Raw genomic sequence first — 24,901 nt, forward strand, 5'->3', positions numbered from 1 at the left:
TGCCAGCCACACACTTGCTCACGTTCACCCTGTAACGGCCCCAAGGGCCAGGGGATGCCGGATCCAAGCCCTCTCTTTGATTCCAAAAGTCCAGAATGCTCTGAAAAACCCTACATCTTTCCATTCCCTATTTGATGGCAAAATCCAGGTTAAAAAAACAAAATTCTAAACTCCTTGGGAAGCAAAACTGTTCTGTACAAGGCTGTTTGCCACCCTTGTTTGTTTGGTGTGACTATTCGCCCGTTTTCCCGCAGACACATCCCTGGGTCTGACCGCAGGGACCGGCCCAGGCACTGCCCGGGGGCCGCCTATGCTCAGCGCCCATCACTGCGTCTTTCTAGAGCGCCTTCGCTCTGACGGCTGGCCTCCCGGTCGGGGAAAGGGCTGCAGGCCTAGGTCCACTGTGGAACAGGAGAGACACCCAAACTTACCAAACCTGTTACCTGTTAGCGGGAATAACGAGCGGGGCCGGGGAGGGGAACCCCAGAGCACATGCTCTTGACCCCCGCACCACACCAGCAACCTGCTCAACCTTCTACTTGTGCCCCAGAACGGGCATGGCCCTCCTCCTGACCCTCTCCACAAAGGGCCTTCTACTGTCTCATCCCCGCAGAACTTGAGAAAGGAAGAGACACGGGCACGGGTGCTCGGGAGGACAGCCGGTGCGAGGCCCTCCTCTGTCCGCTCAGAAGCCAGGGACGGGCAGAAGGGAGGGGGGAGCGGGGCTGACATCGGCCCGATGGCTGGGTAGGCGCAGGCGGGAGGTGACCCGTGGCCCCAGAAGGCCTGAGAGCCAGGGCTGAGCGGGCCGTTCTGGTGCCCAGCACAGAGCGGGCACTCATGGGGGGGTGTGAAGTGATGGGAGGTCGGGTGGGCTCACCTCCTCCTTCACCAGGGCGTAGCAGGACGGGCACTCCTCACAGCGTGTGCCACCAGCCGTAAGGAAGAAGTTGTCCTGACAGCGGTCACACTTGTAGCCCACGAAGCCAGGCTTGCACACGCACGTGCCGTTCTTGTGGCACTGGGCCGAGGCGGCGCCCAACGGGGAGCACCTGCAGGCTGAGGGAACCGGGGTGGATGGCACCCCCCACCCCTGACTGGGACCTCCGCGTCCCCTGCATCCTCACGCCTGGCCACTCCAGAAACCCCGGGTCCAGCTCAACCACACTCCTGGGTCCTTCCCGGAAGACTGAGTCGGAATGTCAGAGGTGGTGACTGACTTACGTCAGGGTTCCTGGGTCTGCGAAGCCGCCATGTTTGGGAACGACCGGGCAGCCCAGCTGTGCAGGGAGGGGCGCGGAGGCCCAGAGAGGGAACTTGATGGCCCCAGCACACGGCAACTGAGCAGTGAATCCTGGGGCTTGAGTTTTGGTTCCCTGTATTCTCTCACCCCCTGTACTATGGCTGCTCTTAGAAGACAGGCCTTTCTACAGGAAAGAAGCCGCTCTTTCCTTCCCTGGCCACATGGCTGGCGTCCCAGCGGCTCTTCTGTCCAGAAACCTCAAGGCCCCACCCTCCGGGCGGCCGGCACACACCCAGCCTCCTCACCTCGGCAGCCCTTGATGGAGAAGCCGAAGAAACCCAGCTGGCATCGGTCGCAGGCCTGGCCCTCAACGCCCGGGCGGCACGGGCATTGCCCAGTCTTGGAGTGGCAGCGGTCCTCCTGGGAGCCCAGCGGATGACACATGCAGCTAGGATAGGGAAGGGGGAAGGAGCCTGAATGGGAGACCAGCTCTGGGCCGCTCCCCACCCAGCCTCGGCTGGCCGCAGCAGGCGAGGAACCCTAAGATCACACCGTCTGCTGGCAAGGCCCCATCGCCAGGTGGCTACACGTCCAACAGTTTACCCCCAGCTGTGTCCCGGGAAGCACAGTCTCACAAAAATGCTACCCCTTCCCCCCAAAAAGGGCTATGGGGACCTATAAATCTTGCAGATTAGATATACTCCTCTGTTGGAAAGTCACAATGCAATTAGCATATTAAAGGCTCTGAGAAGTCTTGCAACGAGAAGCCTGTTTGTTGCACTGGACATTTTCCTGGGGGTCCTTCACTGCTCCCTAAAGACATTAAGGTGCCGCTCTGGCCAAAAAGGTCATGGAGGGATGGTGTCACTGAGCAGGGAATCAGAGACCAAACCGGGCCCCTGCCCACCCAGATGTCCCTCAGGGCTGCACTTGGCCTGCGTCCTGGGCTGGCAGGGCCACGAGTCTGACCCCTCAAGGGACCGTTCCTTTGTCCCCCTATGGGGCAGGGCACAGTGTTCCTGGCAGGGGGCCTGGATGACACATTCCACACCCATCTCCCCTCTGGGGGCTCCCTGGCTTCTCCCATCCTGGAGACACAGCCAAGGAAAGGGCCCGCCCCGCCTCACCCCACCCACCTACGGCAGCCCCTCCCGGCCTGGAGGTCGTAGAAGCCAGGGCTGCAGCGGCTGCAGTCCCTTCCCATCACATGAGGCAGGCAGAGGCACTGGCCGGTCACCGGGTCACAGGTTCTCTGCTCACTGACGGAGCCCTCGGGGTGGCAGCCGCAGGCTGGGGACGGAAGCAGAAACGGTGTTGGGGAATCACCAGATCATCGACTCAAACTCTGGGGGTCCAGGAGAAGATGGGGAGCCCACAGGGATGACTCACATTCAACCCAGGATCCTAAGCTTTGTCTGGAAAAAGACTCTAGGCCTGTGCTCAACTCTCATCCTATTTCCTATGTCCTTGGAGAGAAAGTCTAGAATCATCATGTAACAGATGGCTCTTCTGAGCCTGCCCTGAACCCCAGTTGGCTGGAGAGAAGGCCAGAGACCTGGCAGGGAGTCACGGGTGGACCCATGTGCCCACTGTTCTGGGTCTCTTGATCCTTCTCTCCTGGGCTCCACAGAGCACGGAGAAAGGGCTCTGGAGCAAGTAAGTTTGGGGGCAACACCCAGCTTCTCCCGCCAGCACTTCCGGAGGCCTTCCACAGGCCAAGGCATGCTGTGGCCCTCTGAGCGGGACGGGGGCTGAGTGCTAAGGGGAGAGGGAGAGCCTGATGGAGCCCAGGGGCGGCACTGACATGAGGGGTGCTGCCCGCCACCGAGGACAGTCGCAGGCACTAACCGCGGGGCTTGGGATAAGTGTGAAATTATCAAGGCAAAGAACAAACGAAAAAAATCACAGGATTGGCCTTGATTAGAACGAGGCTGAGAGAGTCCTTGACCTTGGAGGAGAGCAAACCCTTCACCTTCCAGGCAAGGGGACAGAGAAGGTGAGGAATCTGCCTGAGGCTGCACAGCCCCCCAGAGCTGCGGGCTGGGTGTGGTGGAGGGGGTCCCCCGCAGGGCGGGGGTGGGTGCTCACGTGTGCATCTGTCTGCAGGCCGAGGGGCCAGGGCGTTCCCGTAGAAGCCGTCCTGGCAGCGTTCACAGTGGGCCCCGGTCGTGTGGTGCAGACAACGTAGACAGTGGCCAGACAGGGGGTCGCAATTGCCCACAGCGTTAGGGTCTACGTTCCCACTGCACTGGCACCGCTGGCAGGGCTGGGGAGCCCCAGAGAGCCCCAGAGGGTCCCCAAAGTAGCCATCATCACAGATCTCACAGCGTCGCCCTGGGGGGAGGGGAGAGGCTGTGTGTGGAGGAGCCAGCCCGAGGCACGAGGCTGCGGGGTCCCCAGGCGGGGAGGGTGGGCATCCGTCAGGTTTCCCTGTGCAGCAGAGCACAGTCCCAGGGCCAGGGCCCAGCTCAGCCATCAGCTGGCTGTGTGTCTAGACCAGCCCTGGGGTCTCTCTGAACTCGGGCTCCTCGTCTGCAAAGCGGGGACAATAAGGCCAGCCACGTCTGAGGGCTTGGTGAGGCTAAGTGTTCAACTCCCAGCCCAAGCTAAGTGCCCAGCGGAGGGGGTGTGGCCACCCAGTCCCTGTCGTCACCCTCCTCAGCCTCACGGCCACCACCCTCTTCCTCAGCAAGGCCTGCAGGACGCCGGTGTGGTGAAGGCGGGGGCTGGCGCCCACCCAGGCACCCTCCCAGGGGGCTGCTCCCTCCATGAACAGCAGCGCCTCGCTCCCCCAAAATCCTTCCTTGGGCACATCTCAGCCTGGGCCAGACCAACGTCTCGAACTGTCCACACCCACTGAGACGGCAGAGCGGGGGGGGGGTCAGGCATAGCCTGATGGCTGGATGGGGTGCAGGGTCCCCAGGTGGGTCCTGGCTCTGTCAGGTCTGGGGCCCCCGCCCTGCCCCCCCCCCGCCACTCTGTAGCTGGCTGTAGGGAGCTGCTTCCAGAGTGCTCCCCAGCAAGGCTGGCCTTTGATGGGACAGACGTGATGGGCTGTCCCGAGGCAGCCACAGTCACCACACACACCAGCAGATGTCTGAGAACCTCGGCAACATTATGTCAACACAAGCCGGACACAGAAGGACAAACACTGGAGGGTTCCGCTCACGTGAGATCCCTGGAAGGGTCAAATGCAGAGAGACAGGAAGTAGGACCTGTGCCTACGGGAGGGGGGCGGGGGTGGGCTGGAGGAGGCGGTGGGGGGCTGCTTAATGGGGACAGAGTCTCTGGGAAGATGAATTAGTTCTGGGGACGGACGGTGGGGACAGCACGGCAGCCGGGAAGGTGCTTCACGCCGCCGAACCTTACGCTCGCGTGTGGCTGAACGGAGACTTTGTGTTATACCTTTTTTGCCGTAATTTAAAACATTATTAATGGGATATACAAAAAGAAAACACCAACCGCTGAGTTGTCTACTTAGAGTGGGTGAACTGTCAGGTACATAGACGATATCTCAAAAGAACTGTTAAAAAGAATCAGTTGTCGAGGGTGGCCCCGGGTCCTGGAGCAGGCGCTGGAGGACCTTCTGCCTCACAGAACATCTGGCAACGAGTTTTAAAAACTGAAAGTTTGGGGTGCCTGGGGGGCTCAGTTGGTGAAGCATCTGCCTTCAGCTCAGGTCAGGATCCCGGGATTCCTGGGATCGAGTCCCGTGTCAGGCCCCTGTTCAGCAGGGAGCCTGCTTCTCCCTCTGTCTCTGCCTGCTGCTCCCCCTGCTTGTGCTCTCTGTCTCTCTGACAAATAAATAAATAAATAAACAAAAATAATAAAAGCTCAGAGTTTAATCAGAGGTTTTCTACCTTCACTGTGTGTCAGACTAGCCAGAGCCCCTGTTATGCATGTGGATTCTTAGGGCCCATCTCGAGCTACCAGATCAGGCTCTGTAGGGCCAGGGCTCAGACAGGGATTTTCAGAACCTTTCCTGGATATGCTTCATTGCTCCAGTTCTGCCAGGAGCCCACAGCAGCCTGGGGCCCTGGCCACGGCCCCAGAGGTCAGGCCTGCCACTCCTAAGCTAGGCCCTCCCCCATCCGTCACGCTCTGAACCCAGGACCCCACTCCTGGAGCCCAGGACAGAGGCAGGGCCCCAGGGTGCGAGCCACTCACCTCTCTGGCCCAGGGGGCAGTGGGTACACACCACTTCGCTGCTCTCTGGGATGGCTGTGCAGGCCGACCCTCCGGGGCACGGACAGGGCTGGCAGTCGTCGGCCTGGCCTGCGAAGGGGTTGCCATAGAAACCTGGCAAGCAGCGCTCACAGGAGGGGCCCTCGGTGTGATGGCCGCACTGGCAGATCCCTGAGGGGCAAGACAAGCAGCTGGTGACGAGACCACCTGAGCCCAGAAGGCTCCAGAGACAGGGGCGTCTTGGTGGCAGAGGTCACCGAGCACAACCCCAGCAGAACTGGGGTGGTAACCTTCTAAGTTGGGGGGCAGCACAGCCTGGGGAGAAAAAGTCTACCACTTACTGACCGTGTGGAGTTGGGAAACCCATCTAACACCTGCTGCCTCAGGGGGACAAAACAGGGGCTCTGGCCTCGGGGGTTTTCGTTCGCGGACAGCCAGAGCGCCCCGCACAGTCGCTGGCTCAGAGTGACCTGGGCTGTGATCGGTGGCATCCTGCCTCCCAACACCTATCGGCGAACCAACAGACAGCCCACCCACGTCTGCACACGTGCTTTCCCTGCCCTTCCTCTGTGCTCTCTGAACCTCGGGGGCCAAAAGCAAGAATGACGCAGACCCAGGAGTCCGTTCTTGACAGGAGTTTGCCAGGACAGTACGTACCCACGTACGGGGTCTGCAGGTTCCCGGAGGCAGCCTGGTCTCATGGAACAGACAGATTCCTGCCCCTGGCTGGTCATGCTGGGGTGGGGGTTGTGTGCAACCCCCCCTTCTCCAGCACCTGCTGTCCGCTCAGAGCCTGTGCCCTGGGGGAGGGAGGCTCGGCGGCCAGGGACTGAGGGAGAGTCTGGCTGACAGGGGCTCAGTGATGCAAGACCCCCACTTCCAGGAGGCCCGGCAGCCCCCAGGGACGGAAGGGGGGAGTGGGGCACAGAGGGAACTCAGGATGGACAATCCAGGAGGCGCCATCACGGCCACGCTGCTCTCTGGGGGCCCTGCCTTGGCCCAGACCCAGCGCTCACTCCTCTGTCCAGTGGGAGCCGTAGTGGCTGCTCTGCCCGTCAGCCAGGTGGGGACTCGCCCACGTAGGGCAGCAGGTCAGGGCGCAACCAAGGGCTCTGAGGGGTGACAGACCGGCCGTGCCATGCTCCTCGGCAGGGGCTGCCTGAGCAGTGCAGGGCAGGATGGGGGGCCTCGTCGGGGCTCGGTTAGTGATTCCTGCCACGGCAAACCAGGGGAGGATGCCCCTCGCATGCGGCACGTGCCTGTCCCCGCTCGCTCGGCGGCCGATTCCCAGGCTGCGGTCCTTTGTCGGCTCCGGCACAATCATTTCCCTTCTCAGAGACCCCCCACCCCCCTTCACCTGCTCCAGGACAGCATCAGGGCACAGACCCTCCCACTTCCGGGGTGAGCGGCCCTGCGTGTGGACAGAGACCCCCATCCAGCACCTCCTGCCTGGCGACCTTGGTCGAGGGCTCCCTCGCGCTTCCTCCTCCAGGTGCGGCTCTGGCAGTGAGCCTGTGGCAGGAGCAGCTCTGCCACCTACCTGCCAAGCAGCCTCCCTGCACCCTGGGTCCCTCGCCTGTAAGACGGGACCGTATAGAAAGGTCCCGGGACATGGAGGACCCTGATGACACCGTCTTCTGAGTCCCGCTCTTGGTGATGGCTCGTGTAGGCACAGAGCGGACCCTGATCAGGTCGTCGGCTGTGCGGGGAGTCGCCCCAGGGCCCTGAGGATGGGGTGCCGGGACTCACCTGTGTGGGGGTCACAGGTGCCGTGCTGGTTGCAGGTGCAGGGGACACAGTCGGTATAGGGACCCCCCAGGGGGATCTCCCTCTTGTACCCTGGAGCACAGGACTCACAGAACTGGCCTGTGTACCCCTTGGGACATGAGCAGGTCTCCACCCATGAGGCTGGCGGGGAGAGCCCCCGCTGCGCAGATGTGAGCCGGACCTCGGTCAGAAACACCTGGCCTGCAGAAGGACGATAGAGAGGAAGAGGGTTGTAGGCACATGTTTCCCCGCTAAGACCTTCCTGTTCACATACGTAACAGGCAGAGGGTTACTGACCCACATACAGAAAGGCAGCCTATGAGTCAATTGCAATTAAAAAAAAAAGAAAGAAGAAGAAAAAGGACAAAGGAAAAATAAGGTGATTTTCAGAGCAAAAAATGGAGATGGCTGGGAATTTAATGAAAGACGTTCATTCTCACAGGTTATTAAAGATATGTAAATTTAAACGACGAGGATATCATTCATGACTCTCAGCTTGGTAAGCATCGGAAGATCAATGACAGGAGGGGCGCCTGGTGGCTCAGCCAGCTAGGCATCTGACTTCCGCTCAGGTCATGATCTCGGGGTCCTGGGGTTGAGCCCCGTGAGCCCCACATCGGGCCCCACACTCAGTGAGTCCGCTTCTCCCTCTCCTTCTGCGGCTCCCCCCGCTCATGCTCGCTCTCTCTCAAAATAAATAAAATCTTTCACAAAAATAAAGATCAACGACAGGGAGAGATGGTGTGGGGAGCTCATGCTCAGGGATCTAGGACTATATTAGGAGGTTAGGTTTCTAGTGAAGCCGGAGAGCCCCATCAGACCAACCTCCCCCCAAGAAAACAACTACAATCTTGGGGCAAAATATAACAATGATCCATCAACATTGGAGAAGGACCAGAGCGGATAGACAGGGGAGGAGGGTGGGCACGTGCCCTGAGAACATAGATGGGGGCCGCCCTCTCTGCAGGAAAATCTGGCAGTGGGTATCAAAACTGAAAATGTGCCCTCTTTGACCTAAGACAGAACATTTCCCTTTTGAGGAATCGATGCTACAAGACAGACTTGCACAAGGAGACAAAGACCTTTCCATGGAGCTCTTCCCTGTCCTCTGCCGTGCTGTGCGCATACTGAAAACCAGAGCCCGCTCTGATGTCTAGGGATGGGGGGGATGGTTGAACTCTGCGGAGCATCGATACCACAGAACTATACGGAGCGGCAGGACAGTCTTTTCTTATAAGACAAGTCAGGGCCACCAGGACACACCGTTAGCTGAAAAAAGCAAGAGCACGGAGAGAGATGGCCCAGAACGTCCTCAGTGGGAAGAGGAGGTCTGCGTCTGGGTTTCGGTGGGGAGAGATGGTCACTATGTCCACCTGCCTCTTCGGTTTGCCCTGGCACCCAGCACGGGCCTGGCCCAAGTCGGTGTTCTGTGAACATCTGATAAATGAAGGCTGAGTGGCAGAAATGAAATTCCTATAAGGAGGCCCAGCACAGTGACCTGGGGAGCCGGGAGGTTTTGGGGAGCGAGGGCAAGGACGGGGAGAATGAGGCTCCGAAAGGAACAAGGGAGCTGAGGCAGGAGGAGCCGGGTTATACCCCAAGCCTGGGCTAGAAGGGGCCCTGGAAGTCAAAGTTTCCCAAAAGGAGCCCGTCACCCCCCTAGAAGCAAATCTGTGGCTATTGTGGTTGTCACAAGGATGGGGAGACGAGGACCACGGCTATCGGACAACTGACATGAGGAGAAACTCCCCCCGTGATCCTCAAAGGTCTGGCTGGGTTCCGAAAGGGGCAGGGAGGCCCCTCTGCAAACATGTGAGCCCAGACCCTGACTCCATTTTATTTTATCTATTCATTTGACAAAAAGAGAGACACGTGGGAGTGGGAGAGGGAGAAACAGGCTTCCTGCCGAGCGGGGAGCCCGATGCAGGGCTTGATCCCAGGACCCTGGGATCATGACCCGAGCTGAAGGCAGACGCTTAACAACGGAGCCACCCAGGCGCCCCCCAACTCCATTGTGAACAGAAGCACAAGTAAGTCCGCCTGGGGACGGCCGACCCTGACCCTGGTTTTTATTCTCCTGTCAACCACACACACCCCCGTGTCAGAATTTCCCTGCTCGCCAGGCATGCAAACAGCTCCCGGGCTTCGGTTTCTCTGGCACACACACTTATTCTTCCCCCGCAGTGGGGGAAACTCTGATCACCTCCTTCTGTCACCCAGTGTGGTCCTCTGAGCTCTAACCCTTTGGAAATCAATGATTACTTTCATATGTCACTTACTTTCCCTTTATTTGCGCTGTAGATCACAATCAGGATACTATATGGGCTTCAAAAAGTTGTGTCTCGGTTATAATCTGTTCAAGTTTCCCTTCTGCTCGGTAAAGGGGTGTTTCATGTGAGACACCTCTTCTAAACGGGGGTACTGGAGATGTCCAGTCTAGGCCCATACAGGTATGGGTGTGTGTGTGTGGGGGGAGAGTACATTAAAGAGAGAGGGAGGAGCCAGGACGTCAGAGGACCATCAGGACGATCACCAGGTGAGCAGGGTGAGAAATCCCCCTGGAAGCTGGGTCCTGGCCCAGCCCCCACTCTGAGAAGGTTCAGAAGGCAGATTGGCTCCCAGGACGGCTTAGATGCAATACCACCAACGACCAGCAGGAGGTGCCAACTCAGGGATCCTCACCTGCACCCCGCCTCCCCCCGCCCAGCACCCACAGAAGCCCCTCGGATGTCCCGCCTTCTGGCAGTGGTGGCCTCGGCCATGGCCTGATGACACCCAACAGTTCTTGGCTGCTTTGTGACCATACACGTCTGTCTCCTGGAGCTGTCCGCCCTTGGGCCCCTCACCTGTCCAGCCCCTGGGGCCTCTGACCTCGGAGGCCACCCTCCGGTCCCTTCCCAGTTCCATAACCTTGGGCGAGCGTCGGACTCCTCTGACCTTCAGATGTCATTGTGGTAAAACGGGGGGTGGTAACTGTCTGCCGTGGGGACTCGGCAAGGCCAGGCACCAAGGAGCCCCGGGGCCGGCTGGTTCTGGGGACGGGTGGGGGGGCTGTCCTTATCATTACTGACCGGAAGGGCCTGGGCTGCGGCCGGCCCGGATGCGCAGAGCCGTCAGATTGGCGAGCAGCCGCTGGAAGTGGAAGGGGGGCAGCGGAGGGTCCGCATCCTCGGAGGTCTCCTGCAACCTGGCAGGGGCGCGGGTCAAACCGGAAGCCGAGGCTGTGGGTAGGGGTGGAGAGGGTGGGGGCCCCAAGACCACAGGAGGACCCAAGTGCGCCCAGACCTCAGGGGCCACCCTGACTGCCCATCCCCCGCCTCTCAGGACACAGCAGGACACTTACCTGAACCTGAGCCGCACCTCCCTGGGCCGGCCGGAGTCTGGGGGACCGGAGAGGCCAGAGTGCTGCAGAGTCAGAGCCAGGCCCGCCCCTTCCAGCCTCAGCTGCATGGGGGGCAGGGAGCCCCCAGGAGGGACCCGGAAGGTCAGTGTGAGCGGCCGTCCGTAGCTGAACCGCTGGTCTCCCAGGAATTTCTCTGACGACGAGAGGAAGGCTTGTCTTCACTTAATGAGCTTGATTTTAAAGACTGTAAGTGTCTACGGGGTATTGATTTTATTGACAATTAAATATTCAGACAAGATAAAGCGACAGCAGGGAGAAAGCCAAAGGCTCCCTGGACGGGAGACGCTGAGGCTGGCCGCCCCCAACCCTCCCCAACCCCCCCGCAGGCCAGCTTCATGCCCCCGTGTCCCTGTAGTAACACAGGGCCCCATGCCTGGCTTACTGCTCTGCTGTCACTCTCTTGAGCTTGGGTTTTATAAGTGAAGTCTGATGGGACAATGGAGTGTCTGGGGGCAGAGCAGACACGGGCGTCCTGCACTGTGGTGGCATCCCGCTGTCCCCTTCCCCATTCGCGCTCAATACCCCACCAGCACATTCTGCTGGCCTCACGCTGGGGGAGCTTAGTGAGGCTCAGAGCACGTACGAGGTAAGCCTGCTGCATGTGTGGCCAAGAAGGGGTGCGGACCGCCCCGAGGCCACACTTCCACGGGCGTCAGAACACGCTTCGAGCACAGAGAAGGTGGTGGAATCCTGAGAAACACGGAGGACCAGGGGCCCTATCATAGCCTTCGAACTCGGGCTATTTTTCTGTATCTTTCAACTTCTTCAGCTGAAAACCCCCATGTGGCAGGAAAGGGCCCCTCTCTGCCTGTCTCCCTCCGCACCCCACCCCGCACTCAGCAACCAGCCGGAGGCAGAGCAGCTTGGGAGATTGGGGTGCGCATCAAGACGTGAAATAAAACTGGTTGAGTCCGTCCACCTGCCTTGCCCACTGCACTGTGCCCAGCGCCCAGCGCCCAACGCAGGACCCAGCAAATACCTCTTAAGCAAAAAACTACTTTTTCTGAAGCCTGTCAACAAAGCAGCCACGGAGTACAGTGTGTTTTGTGCTCTTCGGCCTCTGAGCTTGGAGCACCTGTCCCTGGACTGGGGTCCTGTGACTTTTGCTTCTTCCCAGGTGCCGTGTCCACAGGGCAAGCCAGACATCGGGGCACCATCACTCTGACCCTTCTTGGAGAGGGAGGTCAAGGGCAGGGCAGGGGCAGGGCAGGACTGGGGCAGGGAAGCCAGTGGACCTGGCATCTGGCCACAGGAGAGCTAAGAATGGACTCCCGGATCCTGGTTCCAGGTCTGGTAGAGCTCCCAGGAGTCCAAACTTGGGGACGGTTCAGAATAATCTAGAACTTCTTGCTTCTGCGAGAATCCCAGGACCCTGTGCGGAGGGTACTAGGGCCTGGTGGGGTGAGAGGCTGATGGGAAGTGTACAGGGATTTCTGGGGCCTGGGGGGGTTGCCTGGTGGCAAGGCCTTGATCAGAAAGCGGGGGGGGGGCGGTTTGACACGTACCTGGTAGCGTGAGTTCTTCCTTGTCTTCTGGATTCAGGAGGAGCCCCCTCGGGCTCCATCGTGTGGGATGCTCCGGGCCCCCCACACTTCCCTTCCGCCAGCCCTCGGTTCCTGGATGGCAAACGCACATGCACATGTGGGGCTCTGGAGGGTGGCCTCCATCCCCTCCCTCTTCACACCACCCTTCCCGGGGGGGCCCACGGATGGCTCCCAGAGGCCTGAGCCAGCCTGAAACAACGGACCTGGGGGTAGAGACTGTTCTAGAGACGGTGGGGTTGGGAGGGCGGGGAGAGCCGGCTGGTGCTCGCAGTGGCCCCGTGCTGCCCACAGCCGGCCAGCTCGGACCCTCGCCCCAGAGTCAGGATGGGGGTCTCCGGGAGGGAGGGAGACCCCCACAAAGTGAAGGCTGAGGGTCCCAGCTCTGTTTTGGGCAAGGGGAGACCTCTGATCCTGCCTGGCCCCTTCAGGGGTCCTGAATACAATAGGAGGACACAGTCTGGAGACCCCAGCACGGGGCACTGAGCCATCGGGATGGTCTCTAACAGTACTGGACTTGACCTCATCTTCAGGTCTTCAGAGAACTTGCTCACCCTGGACCTCACCCTGCCTATCCTTTGAGAAGCGTGTGTCATTAGCCCCCACTGCACTGAGGGAGACCACCTGGTTAGGAAGTGGTTAAGCCGGGATGAGAACCCAGACCTTCCCATCCCCCATCCTGTCCACCCTCCCTTGGCGATGGCAATACACCAAGCAGAGTCTGGCACAGAGCAAATGACTTCAAGGGAGCTGCTAGGAAGGGGGGTGGAGGCCCGACCCCCAGGGCACCGGAGGGCTGAGGAGGGCGGGATGAAGGCAAAGGGGTCAAAAAGAGGAGGTCTGCAGCTCCCCAGTGCTAGACTAGATTCTGCCTCTCCCTGGCTGTGTGACCCTAGGCAAGTTACGTCACCGCTCTGAAGCCGGTTCCTGATCTGCAAGACGGGGACAGTGGAATACTTCTGGCCCTGGCGACAGTTCTCGAAGTTGGTCTGAAGACCCCAGGAGATGCCCGAGACTCTGTCAGGGGACCCGCGAGCTCGAGCTACCTTCTAGTAACACCAAGATGAAATCTGCATCTTTCATGCTGTGTCTGACACATGGTGGAATTTTCCAGAAACTGCAAGTCACGTGCTATCGCAGCAGACTGAGCTCTACTAATCCAGCCGTAAGGAGACGTGCGAGAGTTGAGTGCACTCCCGTTTTCGTCTTTCTGAAAAAGCTCTCTGTTTCACAGGATCATATCATTCTGTTACACACTTATTCCAGTCGTTTTTAAGTAAATTAATATATGACTATTTTAAAATTACTGTTGTCATTTCTAGTACAGAAAACACCCACACTAACTACTACCACGTAAAGGACACTGCTGGGAGGTCCTCAGTTATTTTCAAGAGCATGAAGGGATGGGGGAGCGAAGAAAGTTTGAGACTGTGGCCTCAGGATCACAGTGAGGTATGTGAGATACTGAGACAGACGTGCCAAACCCAGCGCCTGGCTCAACTTGAAAGCAGAAAATGGTTTTGTTCTTAGGATCTATAAAATGAGTCCTGTCTGATGCTAACATCCTAGACCCCTGCCAGGGGACCGCGAGGCGGGGCCCCATCTCCACCCTGCTTTCTGCGCAGTGTCCAGCAGAGGGCGCACTGCCTCCGCGTCTGGGGCGCCCAGGGATGACAGGGCCTCGTGCCTGGTGGAAATTCAGGAGTGGGGGGGCCTCTGTAGGGCAGGGCAGGGGTCCCCATAGGCTCTGATTAAATGCCGAGCTCCATCGCCCTCTAACTCCAAAGACGCACAAGCACACATCTGCCGTTGGGGACCCAGGGCACCACGGTACCCCCGGACCCTGTCCCAGACAGAAGGCTGGCAAGGCAGCGGAGAGCGAAACTCAGGAGCTGACAAACCTGAGTGGCAACCACTGAATTCTGTGACCTGCCTTTTCTGGGTCTCAGCTATCTCTTCGGTAAAATGGGAATAACAGTACCTACCTTCCTAGGTCCGTGGGTTCCATGATGTCAAGAGCTCAGCACAGTGCCTGGCACACAGCCGGGGCCCAGTGAATGGAGTCTGGGGACTGAGTGTGAATCCCCAGCCCGGGGGGACGGGGGGATACGTTAAGGGATTCTTGACATGACTGATTAGGAACTCTCCCACAGGGTCTAAAGGCTGCCACCTACCCAGCTCCCAACCCTGCTGGAGGCTCGGGAGGGAGCCAAGGGGTGCAGGTAGATACCGGGGAGCGCTGAAGGGTGCAGAGGGCACATCTTGTATGGCCTGTTTGTGTGAGCCCAGAGAGGCCTCCCCTGCAGCCTGAGCCTGCCCCCTCTTTCCCACTCCCGCCCCAGCCCCGCCCCTAGCCCCCCACAGGATGGCCCAGAGCCCGACAGCCCACCCCACACACCCCCGGACAGCTTGCCCCACCTGGGCGTGGAGCAGGCAGACCCCAGGGAGGTGGCTGTGGGGGGATGGGAGGTGCGTCCTACCCTGGCGGAGGTCGGAGAGGATGTGGTGCTCCCGAAACTGGGCAGCGGCTGCACACACCTTGGAGTGGCCGAAGCAGAAGCAGCTGGTGCAGCCGGCAGGGTTGTGGGGCTGCAGGCTGAAGGTCCCGGGGCGGCACCTGGAAGGAGCGCATGCCCCCCCGGTGCGGGGGGCGGTGGTGGTGAGTCAGGGAGGTTCACGGGATCTCAACTAGGTCAAGGTGAGCCAGTATCACTGGGGACACTTCAAAAAATATGCATAGAGTTTTGAGATTTCCAAGAGTTGCAAAGATCACGCAGAGAGCCGTGGCCTCGTGGCCAGCTTTCCCAGATGTCAGCAACTTTGCGAGGGTGCCCTTAACTGGGCCAGGGACTTTGCGAGGGTGCCCTTAACTGGGCCAGGAAAGTCTTGTTAGTTCACGTTATTTACTCAACTCCAGACTTGATTAAGGAAGAACTCTGCCCTTTTCCCACCAATTCTGGTTTTTCTGGCCCGGACCTGATCCAGGACCACACTGCCTCCTCTGGCCCACGCAGCAATCTTGTTGTTCACGACCTTGCCGGTTTTGAAGGGCGGTGGTCAGATGTTGTGTAGAATGCCCCCAGTTCGGGTTTCTCCGATGCACTCTCATGAGTACGCTGGGGGCGTGGGTTTGGGGAAGAAATAGAGGCGAAGCGTCCTTCTTGTCACATCGCACTGGGGTCAATGCCGCCCCTGCGCCATCACCAGGAGCGTTAACCTCCACAGCCCGACCGGGGCTGTTGGCCTCCCGGTGCACTCCCGCACCACAGAAAGTGCCCCGTTCAGAAGGAAGTCACTAAGGGCAGCCGGCAGCAGCAGGAGTTACGCCCCATCCCCTGGAGGCCGGGCGGTATTAAAGGCTTGTGGATTCACTTTGGGGCCACCACCGTCATAATGAAATATTTTGCGGGGGAGATACCTGGGGCTATGCAAATATCCTGTTTCTCCTGAAAATTCTGCCCACTCAATCAGGTGGCTCTTGCCCACCGAGACCGTGACTGTGAAATTAGAACTGATTTCCTATTTCCCCCACTTTCTTCTACATTTATTACTCGGAATCCTTTTGCTGGGAAGCTTTGTCCTTCCTTCCTGGTGTTAGCTATCCCCCCCGCCCCATCTGTTTGTATCAGTGTGGACTCGGAGGTATCTGTTTGATTCTTTGGGTCATAATCCAATACTGTCATTATTTATTTTGTTATTCAGACTGGTTCCAGCTTTAGGGAGCTCCTCCAGGTCAGGCTTACGTCCTTTTGACACAAGACCCCCATCTTGGTTTAGAGTTTTTTCTGTTTGTTTTCATCTGGTTTTGCTTGTAATGAAGCACTTCCTTGCTCTCTGTGATGACTAGACACCCTGGGCGCATCCGGCACGGTCCCTGCCCCAGCCCCAGAATCAGCTGTTTCTCCGAGGAGCCCTGGAGACACAATCACAGATTCCGGGTCTCCGCCTGGGGCCCCACGAGAGCCCGCCGGGGCGGAGGAATCGGATTCGTCCGAAGCTGTCGATGACCCCCGAGGCCCAGCCAGCTCTGAGGAACACATCTCATCAGGCCTCCCCATTTCACAAACGGGCAAAGTGAGGCCCAGAGGGAGGACCCCCTCAAGGCGCAAGGCGGGGTGGGGACAGAACTGTGGGAGAAGGGGTCCGGTTCCCCGACTCCTCTGTTTCCTCCCCTGAGGGATCTCAGCAAAGGAAATCCCGCAGGGAGCCGAGCCCTGACTCCAGGGCCTGCAGGTCACAGTGGGCGAGGTGAGGGGGTGGCCTGGGGCTGACCTAGGTGAGTCAAGGCCAGGGCCAGCCACAGATTTGGGCCCAGCTTCTGAATCGGCAGAGGCCCGGCGCGCTCCGCTGAGGGTAGAGTCCACGGTATAGTGCAGTGTCGGGGGCTTCCCACCCAGGTCTGTGGCCAGAGAATCAAAGAGCCTCAGACAGACCCTGCACTGGCTGCTTCAGAGATCAGAGCCAAGGCCAGGAAGAGGAGACGGTGTGCGCCCACGGAGGTAAACCCACATTTGTCCGCCAGCCCCCGTGGCTTGGAGCTAGGGGGCATCTCTGAACACACAGAAGAAGAAGTTGAAGGACCATGTGATTTAGAAAAGTAACCCTGCCTCGTGAACGTCAGACGCTCCGTCTGTCCCTCGAGAGGATGACAAAGGTGGCAACGAGGCAGGAATCGCAGCTCCGCAGGCAGGCGGCCCTGGGAGCAGGGCCAGGAGGGGTCTGAGGTTACAGTAGGGCTCGTGGGAAAGACTAGTGTGCTCCACCGGTGACGTCCGCCCGGGGGGTGAGCGGGGAGGGCACGGCTGGAGTATCAGGGATCTGCCATCCCCGGAGTAGGGAATATCTCCTATCCTTTCTGGTTCTTTCGTTTTCAGATATAAAAGGAAAATGGCTGTCACAGCTCGTAACCATCAGTCGGGGGGGGTCCGCGCACAAACGGTGCAGGGCGCCCCGGTGGCTCAGCCGGTCACGCACCCGACTCTTGGGTTTCCGCTCAGGTCCTGATGTCAGCGCCATGAGTTCGAGCCCCAGGTCCGGCTCCGTGCTAAGCATGGACTCTGCGTGGGACTGTCTCTTCCTCTCCCTCTGCCCCTCCCACCCAGGCGCTCACTCTCTCTCTCTAACGAGTAAGCCTTTATAAAAGAGTATAAACAGGGTCAAAACCTTCAGATCACCTCCAGGACGGCAGACCCCAGGGTGCCCCAGGAAGGGCGCCAGGTGGTGAAGTCGCCCAGGTCTGTACGGACCCTGCCCCCCCTCCTCCACCACCAGCCCTGAAGTCACTCCCAGCAAGCTGAGGGTCGGGTCGGTCGCCCACCTGTCGCACAGGTGGCCTTCCACATTCTCCTTGCAGGGGCAGCGTCCGCTGTGGGGGTCACAGGTGCCCAGGCTGCCGGCTTCACTGCAGGCACACGGTCTGCCAAGGAGACAGGACAGCAGGAAAGTATCAGACGCGCAAGCCCAGAGGGAGGAATGGCCCATCCTCGTGGGAGGGAACTTCTCCATCCTTCCCCCTTCCCTAGAGGACCAGGAGGCAGGCTGACCCAAGAGCCTGCCGCCCGGCTTTTACCATTCCCACCTTGCCAAGGAAGCGGCCCACCCACTCACCTGAAGACTGAGCTGCCCGCCAACTCACCCACTCACCCACCTGTACATTCTTCCAACCACCCACTCATGTCCGTCCTCCTAGCCTTCCACTGAGTGACCCGACCCCCCATCCAGGCACCTCTCCGTCCATCCACCCTTCCGTCATCTGACGAGACATGGTTCCTGCTCTCACAGAGGCTATGGTCAGCGGAATAGGGACAAGCAAACAGGTAGCTCCTGTGACTCGGTTAAGCTCTGAGAGGAAATATGAGAGGCCGCACGTGCACCAAGAAGGTTGCAGTGAAGGATCAGAGAACAGACAGAGGGAAGACGCCCTTGGGGAGGGGTGCCTGGGCCGAGAACTGTGGAAAGTGGAAGGGTTTGCCAGACACGGGCCGGGAGAGGCAGGACGCTGCAGGGAGAAGGGTATCTGGGGTAGGAGCATATACAAAGGCCCAGAGGCCAGAGAAACCCCGGGGATGCATGTGAGTTCCGGCCTCATGCCCAGAGCTGTGCCTGGACCCACTGAGTATTCCGTGGGGCATCCAGGACCCCCCCATCCGACCCCGATGCATTTCCACTGCGTCTCAAATACACAAAGTGCCTGTTGTAACCAAAGCTGAGTTCATTTAAAAGTGTTTCGGAGTTTCTAAGAGCCTCATGTTGTCGGTCACGCAAGTTTCTCAATCAGGTGATCGACTCAGATGAGCGTGTTAAAGCCTTCTTCCGAGGTCTGGGCCGCAGGAGCCCCCTGCCCGTCTCTCTCCCCTTGGATGCCCCACCCGCACTGCAGACTCAGCCCCTCCTTGCCCCCACACTCCCCGTGTCATGAATGGCCTCCCTCCGCCCAGGGACCTAGAGGCTCAGCCGTCACCCCTGCTTCCTCTTCGGTTCCCTGGTGACCACCTCCTGCCAACTCTGCCTTCCAAGGGGCTCTGGAAATCTGTCCTGTTCTCTGCCCCTCCGTGGTCAAGCGCTCGTGCGAGCTGCCACGTCTCCCAGCCATTCCTGCTGCAGCCTCTACCCCGGCCTCCAACCTCATCCCACTGCTGCCTCACGCCCGTCCAAAGCTCCTCCTGAGGCCTCGAGGCCCCACCGGACCCTCCTCTTCCGTGCACCCTTCTGCCCGGCACCCCCTGGTCATCCACACTGACCTTCGCCTTCCACCTGCCTCTGAGCATTTGCACGTGCTCTTCCTCCACCTGGAACACCGGGCCCTCTGCCGTCTCTCGGCAGCCCTCCCACTAGAACTCGGTGCCTCTCCTGCGAAGCCTGCCCTTGACTGCTGAGGCCAGCCGGGCTTCCACGGGACTCATGCCCTGTCTCACGTTCTCCGGAACAAGGTGTCTCTAGACCCCTTGAGAAGGCTCCAGGATAATAAGATGGAATGACGGATAGAAGGATGGAAGGAAGGCGGGAAGGACAGCTACTACCCCTTCCTCCCACCTCCTGGCTTCCATTCCCAGTCCACCACCTGCGCCCCACACAGCCGCCCCCCCACCGCAGCCCTGGCCGCCGCACCTGCAGCCTCCCTCACTGAGCGAGTGGAACCCGGGCCGGCAGCGGTCACACTTCCAGCCCGTCACCGTGGGCTTGCAGACGCAGGTGCCCGAGGCATCACACTGGAGGTGCAAGGAGCCTGGGGGAGGAAAGGCACAGGGCAGCGGGGGGGCCCGATCGGGGCAGGCTGTCCCATCGGGGCAGGTAGCGGGGGCGGCTACCTGCCGGGTGGCAGTCGCAGGGCTGGCACGGCGTCTGGGGGCTCCAGCGGTAGAAGTCCTCCTGGCAGAGCTCGCAGTGTGGCCCGGCTGTGTGGTCCCGGCAGCGGAGGCAGCGCCCGCCGTGGCCCGTGCTGCGGAAGAGCTCCCGGTCGAACGCACACTCGTCCGAGTGGCCGCTGCAGTTACAGGCTGCGGGCAGGGGGGTGGGGGGCGGCACGTGAGGGGCGGGGGGCGTGGTCTGGGCCAATCAGCGTCCTGGTGATGAGGAACCGGCAGCTCCAGGGGGACCCGGGTGAAGGGCAGGCCCAGCCTGACCAAGGACACAGAGAGCAGCCGACCCGTCTTCCCCAACAGGACTCTCAAGAGCGAAGGGGGTGCCACGACCCAGGGCCCTCCCAGGCAAGCTGGACGCACCGTCCGCACGCACGGACCACGGCGGGCCACCTTTGGAGCAGCAGTGTGGCTCACGCTGAGCTCTCTCGTGGGCGCTCCCAGCCCTGGCTCCAAGGGACCACGAGGTCATTCAGATTCGTGGAAACAGGCCACGCCTCCATCACTCATGAATTCATTAAGAAAGGAGGGCGGGCTAGGGATGGCTCAAGCCGCATGTGGGTGGGCCGGGGAGCAGCAGGCAGCGAAAACCCCACAGGTGGGCAGAGCTGCAGGGAGGCCCTGGGAGCTGAAGGAGGGACCTGACGGAAGGAGGGAGCGTCCTCAGGGCGTCCTCGTCCTCAGGGCGGGGTGGGGGGGCGGTCCCAGGCAGGAGTGAGGGCCAGAGAAGATCCGCCCAGCACTGCAGGAAGCCGGTGGGGGGGTGGTGGTGGCTGGAAGGTCACCTCATGGGCAGCCTGATGGGACAGGGTAGGGGGGTGCAGGGGCCACTATGGGGTCAAGAGGTCAGCAGAGAGCCTGATCCAGGGAGGCCGGGCAGCCTTGGTCAGCGGACTTCACCTTGGAGCAAGGCAGGCTCTGGGACGGTCACCCAGGGGCTGGGTGTAACTGGGCTGGCACTTCAGCAAGGGCCTCGGGCTGCGGGCGCAGCTGGGCTGGGGGCTGGTGAGCAGGGCTGGGACGCTTCAGGCCTGGAGGCCGGGTGACAGGGCTGGGACCAAGACCAGACTGCGCAGAAGGACAGGCAGCCCGAGAGGAGTGGATGAGGCTGAGCTTGGGGTTGTGGGAAGGGGAGCGAGGGGTCAGGCACAGCTTCCGGGCTGCTGCGGAGAGGACAGAGATGGGACCATTGGGGTGAGAACACAGCAGGAGAAATGGTCTGGCCTTTTGTGCCCGCACCATGGAGACAGCCTCAGGCTCAGAATGGGTGAGCCAGCCGGCCCGCCTCTTTGGCCCCAGGGAGGACATCCTGGGGGAGGCAGAGCAGAGAAGGCAACAGAACCCCAAGAGGGCCATGGTGGCCGTGGGAAGCCCCTGCAGACAGTGCTACCCTGTTCACAGAACAGGCTGTCCCCTCCCGGCCCCTGCTCTGGAGGCCAGCAGCCCGGGCCCATTCACAGGGTGGGCCCAGAGGCCAGCTGTCAGGACAGCCGCCGGTGAACACACCCCTCCTGCCACCAGCTGCGACCCGGCGCCCAGCAACGGTCAGCTACACATGGGGAGCCCAGAGAAGTTCGGGTGACTCTCTGGGGGACAGGGCAGGGCTTGGAGCCTGGGGGAAGCTGGGGTGGGGGCTGGGACGGGCGGTGATGGACGGTCCCACACCCGCTGTGTGCAGCCCCACGTCCCCGGGGACGGTACGCTGGCACCATGGTCTCCAGCCGGTCTCTGAGGTTTGGTGGTCAAAGCCACATCACATGGGGACCTCGTCTTCAAAGGCTGCCTGGGGGGCCGTGGGAGAGGCTGGGTGGGCAGGTCAGAGTCCCCTAGGACCTGGGGCCTTCTGTTCTGGCTTTGATTAGCAGCTGCGGTTGGAGCCATTGAAACAAAGAACACTGTGGAGGGACTCAACAAAGAACAGTGGGGGGGCCTTCCCAGATGCCTCCTTGACAGCGTGGGACTTGGTCTAGGGGACGCTTCGTAGGGGCAAGGCGGAGGAACACACGCCCCTTCCCGCTCTCCCCTTGCCCCTCCTCGGCCCTGCAGCAACGGGGTGGGGGGGGCGCAGCAGGAGCAGCCCCCACTGGCAGGTCTCAGGGACTCGGCCCCTGGGGCCCAGAGCACTGGGACACTCACGCACACACTCGTTGGCGGCCTCTGCCGTGCCGCGGGCCCACGGGCGGTCCTGGAAGAAGGGCAGGCAGCGCTCGCAGTCGGTGCCCGTGGTGTTGTGCTGGCACCGGCAGGCCAGCCGGCCCGCCGCATCGGGACCACACTCGCTGGCGTGCCCGTTGCACTTGCACCTGGGGGGACACAGAGATCGGGTCCAGAGACTGGGGAAGGCACCGTCAGGGGAGGGGCTCACTGCCAGGCAGCCCAAGACCACTCAGGGAGCTACAGGGAAGCTCTATGATGCGCCTGGGTCCATGGGAACGGAGAGCAGGCTGCGCCGCGCTATTCTGAGCTCCGTCCGTGGACAAATGCACCGCATCTTCGTGAGTCCGCTAATAGACCCATCTCACCGATGGAAGAACTGAGGCCCATGCAGGCTGCCCTGGGCCAGCTGTTAGGAATGGCAAAGTTTACGAGGCTGCTGCTGAAAGACCCAGAAAGAGGTCATCCCAGTGTCCCAGGTGGAGGCAGGGGTGGAGGAAGGGGGCAGCTGGCCTGCACTCCTCCTTCATGTCTGAAGGGGCGAGAAAGAGGTTGTTCCTTACGGAGGACAGCCCCCGACTCAAGTCCCCGGTGAATCAGTGCCTCTGGGACAGCCCCTGGCCACCGTCTCCCACCGCATCCACCTTCCCATGGTGACAGGAGACCGGCAGAACTGGGCAGACACAAGTGAGCCCGTGGGGCCACCACGAGGTCTGAATTCCAGCTTTCCCCTCTGCCCCCCGCCCAGCAGAGCTCAGACCTTCCTGCTGCGGCAGGAAGGACCACACCCACCCCCATTTCACAGATGAGGAAACGGAGGCTCAGGCTGAAGTGACAAGTGCTGAGTGGCAGAGCTGGACTCCGCACCCTGTTCTGCTCCGTGCAGACCCCACACTCCTGGACACTAGACTCAGGCTCCTGTAGGCTGCGTTCCGTGCTCTGCCCTTGGCAGACTAAGAAATTGCTGACCGCTGCCGGCACCCCCACTGTCTCCTCTACTTAGGGGACACCGGGTTTAGTAAGGGCACAGGCCATTGTTTTCTCCGTGGGAGCCCCGGGTAGGCAGGGAATACCCCAGCATTTCTGGCAGAGGTGAGGCAGACAGTGAAGTCTTGGGAGATAGTGACCCCCAGCCTTGGGACAAGGGACCACCTATGTCCCCAGCGAGGTCTGCGAACACCCAGCCTCCCCCATGAAGCCCTCTAACCCCAAGAGAAAGAATGAAATTCTTCCAGGCCACTGTGGGACTCCGGGTGCCGGCCCACCTGCCCCCAGCAGCGGCAGGCCCGAGGGTGGTCTGGCTCGGACAGCTGGAGCCCAGATGTCCTCTGGCCCGCAGCCCCCGACAGCAGGCGCTGGAGCTCGCCACCACCCGCCAGCTGTGGAGAGCGCCTCCTCCTGGGTGGTTTGACCCGAACCAAGCGTCGGAGGGGCAGGGGAGGAGGTGTGGAGGGGCCCTCACAGACACCCCCACCTCCCCTCCCCTCCAGCCCCAGCCCAGCCTGGAGGGGGCAGACCCGGCGAGTGCAGGCAGCTGGGCCCTGCGTTCCCTTCCTGGACCTTTCCACCCCTCTGAAGGCCACCCAAATGTCCCTGAATTCCAAAATCACGCCCACAAGCAAGAGGACCTCCCGTCCTAGACAGCCTGTGGCCCACCAGCCTCTCCGAGCCCTCCCACCCCCTCCCGCGGCCGCTTCCTAACGCTCTCTGGCTTTTCGCTCCTCTTACCTTCCCTATGCGATGTCAGGGGGTTGGGGCCTTTCCAAACCCTGTCATTACCCTGGCCAAATCCTTCCATGGCTCCCCACTGCCTGTGGGTCCTGAATGAACTTGGTCCACGGTCCTGACCATCTTCTGGCCTTCTCTTTGGAAGAGGCACACACACCGGCCCTTCTGCCCAGGATGCTGGCCTCCTCCCACCCGGGCTGGGCCGCCGCCTGCAGAGCAGTCTCCCTGACGGCCGGTATACCACCCCTCTACCCCCCGCCCCATCCGTGTTATGCTGGGGGGCGCGGACATGTTCCCTGGAGAGTGATTACTGTCCACCACCCCCTTGGGGTTGGGGCGGGAACGCCTGTCTTCCTCTTTACTTTCCAAGATGGAAGTCCCCGAGCATTCCTGCTGAAGATCATGTGTGTGCCCGCCCTGGTTCCACAGCCCGCCGTGTGTGCCCACTGTGTGTGCCTGCCGTGTGTGCCCGGGACCCGCAGCCACAGGGGAGCCAGCACCGGGGGTCCAGAAGGCAGGGACTGGCAGCTCCCATAGGAGAAAGGAAACACGACCCCTGCTCCCTTGGGGCCCCTTCCAAGGAGTAGGCCATGGGGCTTTGGGGTGGCCTAGGCCATTCATCTGCACGGAGGTGCCTCTAAGTCTTATTTAAAATGTCTGGGTCCCCGTGAAGCCCAATCACACCCAAGATTAGAAGGAGACTGGGGCAGGAGCAGGGTGGACAGGCTTCACAGTCTGTGACCTCAGGAGGGCTGGCCGGAGAGGGGAAGCTCTGGAAGCTTCCAGACCTGCAGCGGCCTGTGGTCACCCCAAACCGGCTTGGCTTGGAAAGAAAAAGAAGGAAGGAGGGAAGGGAAAGGAACAGAAGAGAAGGGATAAAGGATGAGGAAGGAAGGAGGGAAAGAAGGAAGGGAGGTAGGAAGGGAGCAGGGAAGGAGGAGAAAGGGGAAGGGCTAGGACCTTCAGGCCAAGGGGTCAGCGGGTGCGAAGGTCTCCATGTCACACCAGGTGGTGGAAACACAGCCGATGCAGGAAATGCCAGAGCCAGAATGTGGCCGGGCCATGAAGACCCTGAGCGTCGGGCCCAGGGGACCAGGACCCTGCCCCTCCTTCCTCCCTGACGCATCTCAAGTGGCTTCTTCACCCCCCACGGCAGCCACTGGTGACCCCCACGTGGCGGCTGCCTTCCTTCTGCCCCCCACCGGGGGTCTGGGGTCCCGGGCTGCAAAGTCCTGCGTGCCACCCACCTGCCGCCCACGGAGAAGTCGGACACGGCATAGTAGTAGGACCGCAGCACCTTGGGATCCTTGAAGATGTCGTCCCCAAACGTGTTGAGCCGGTCCAGGGAGATGAGGAGCTCGGAGCTGGTGACCCACTCCTGGGGGGGGAGCCGTGGGAGGTGAGGGCAAAGGGGGGAGGGGGGAAGGCATCAGCAGGCTCCTGAGTACTCGCTCTTCCCCTGTTCTGCCTGGAGGTCTGGCTCGCTGCCCTGGGGGGTCTCCTGGGACCCAGGGACAAGCCA

General features: G+C 60.8%; 1 protein-coding gene across 1 annotated transcript in view; it reads right to left on the reverse strand.

Annotated features, from left to right (window-relative positions):
* Nucleotides 1-24,901, reverse strand: part of LAMC3 (laminin subunit gamma 3) — a 54,205-nt gene that overhangs the window by 12,125 nt on the left and 17,179 nt on the right. The window contains exons 3-17 of the mRNA XM_044264672.1: nucleotides 24,627-24,757; nucleotides 21,634-21,800; nucleotides 19,447-19,635; nucleotides 19,247-19,364; nucleotides 17,457-17,555; nucleotides 14,620-14,756; nucleotides 12,104-12,214; nucleotides 10,539-10,731; nucleotides 10,267-10,382; nucleotides 7,178-7,396; nucleotides 5,411-5,599; nucleotides 3,332-3,577; nucleotides 2,380-2,533; nucleotides 1,549-1,691; nucleotides 881-1,059 (exon numbers count right to left, since the gene is read on the reverse strand). Of these exons, the coding sequence (XP_044120607.1) occupies nucleotides 881-1,059; nucleotides 1,549-1,691; nucleotides 2,380-2,533; nucleotides 3,332-3,577; nucleotides 5,411-5,599; nucleotides 7,178-7,396; nucleotides 10,267-10,382; nucleotides 10,539-10,731; nucleotides 12,104-12,214; nucleotides 14,620-14,756; nucleotides 17,457-17,555; nucleotides 19,247-19,364; nucleotides 19,447-19,635; nucleotides 21,634-21,800; nucleotides 24,627-24,757 (2,391 nt within the window). The remainder of the gene's footprint in view (nucleotides 1-880; nucleotides 1,060-1,548; nucleotides 1,692-2,379; nucleotides 2,534-3,331; nucleotides 3,578-5,410; nucleotides 5,600-7,177; nucleotides 7,397-10,266; nucleotides 10,383-10,538; nucleotides 10,732-12,103; nucleotides 12,215-14,619; nucleotides 14,757-17,456; nucleotides 17,556-19,246; nucleotides 19,365-19,446; nucleotides 19,636-21,633; nucleotides 21,801-24,626; nucleotides 24,758-24,901) is intronic.

This window comes from Neovison vison, chromosome 9, assembly GCF_020171115.1.
Source record: "Neovison vison isolate M4711 chromosome 9, ASM_NN_V1, whole genome shotgun sequence".
NCBI lineage: Eukaryota > Metazoa > Chordata > Mammalia > Carnivora > Mustelidae > Neogale > Neogale vison.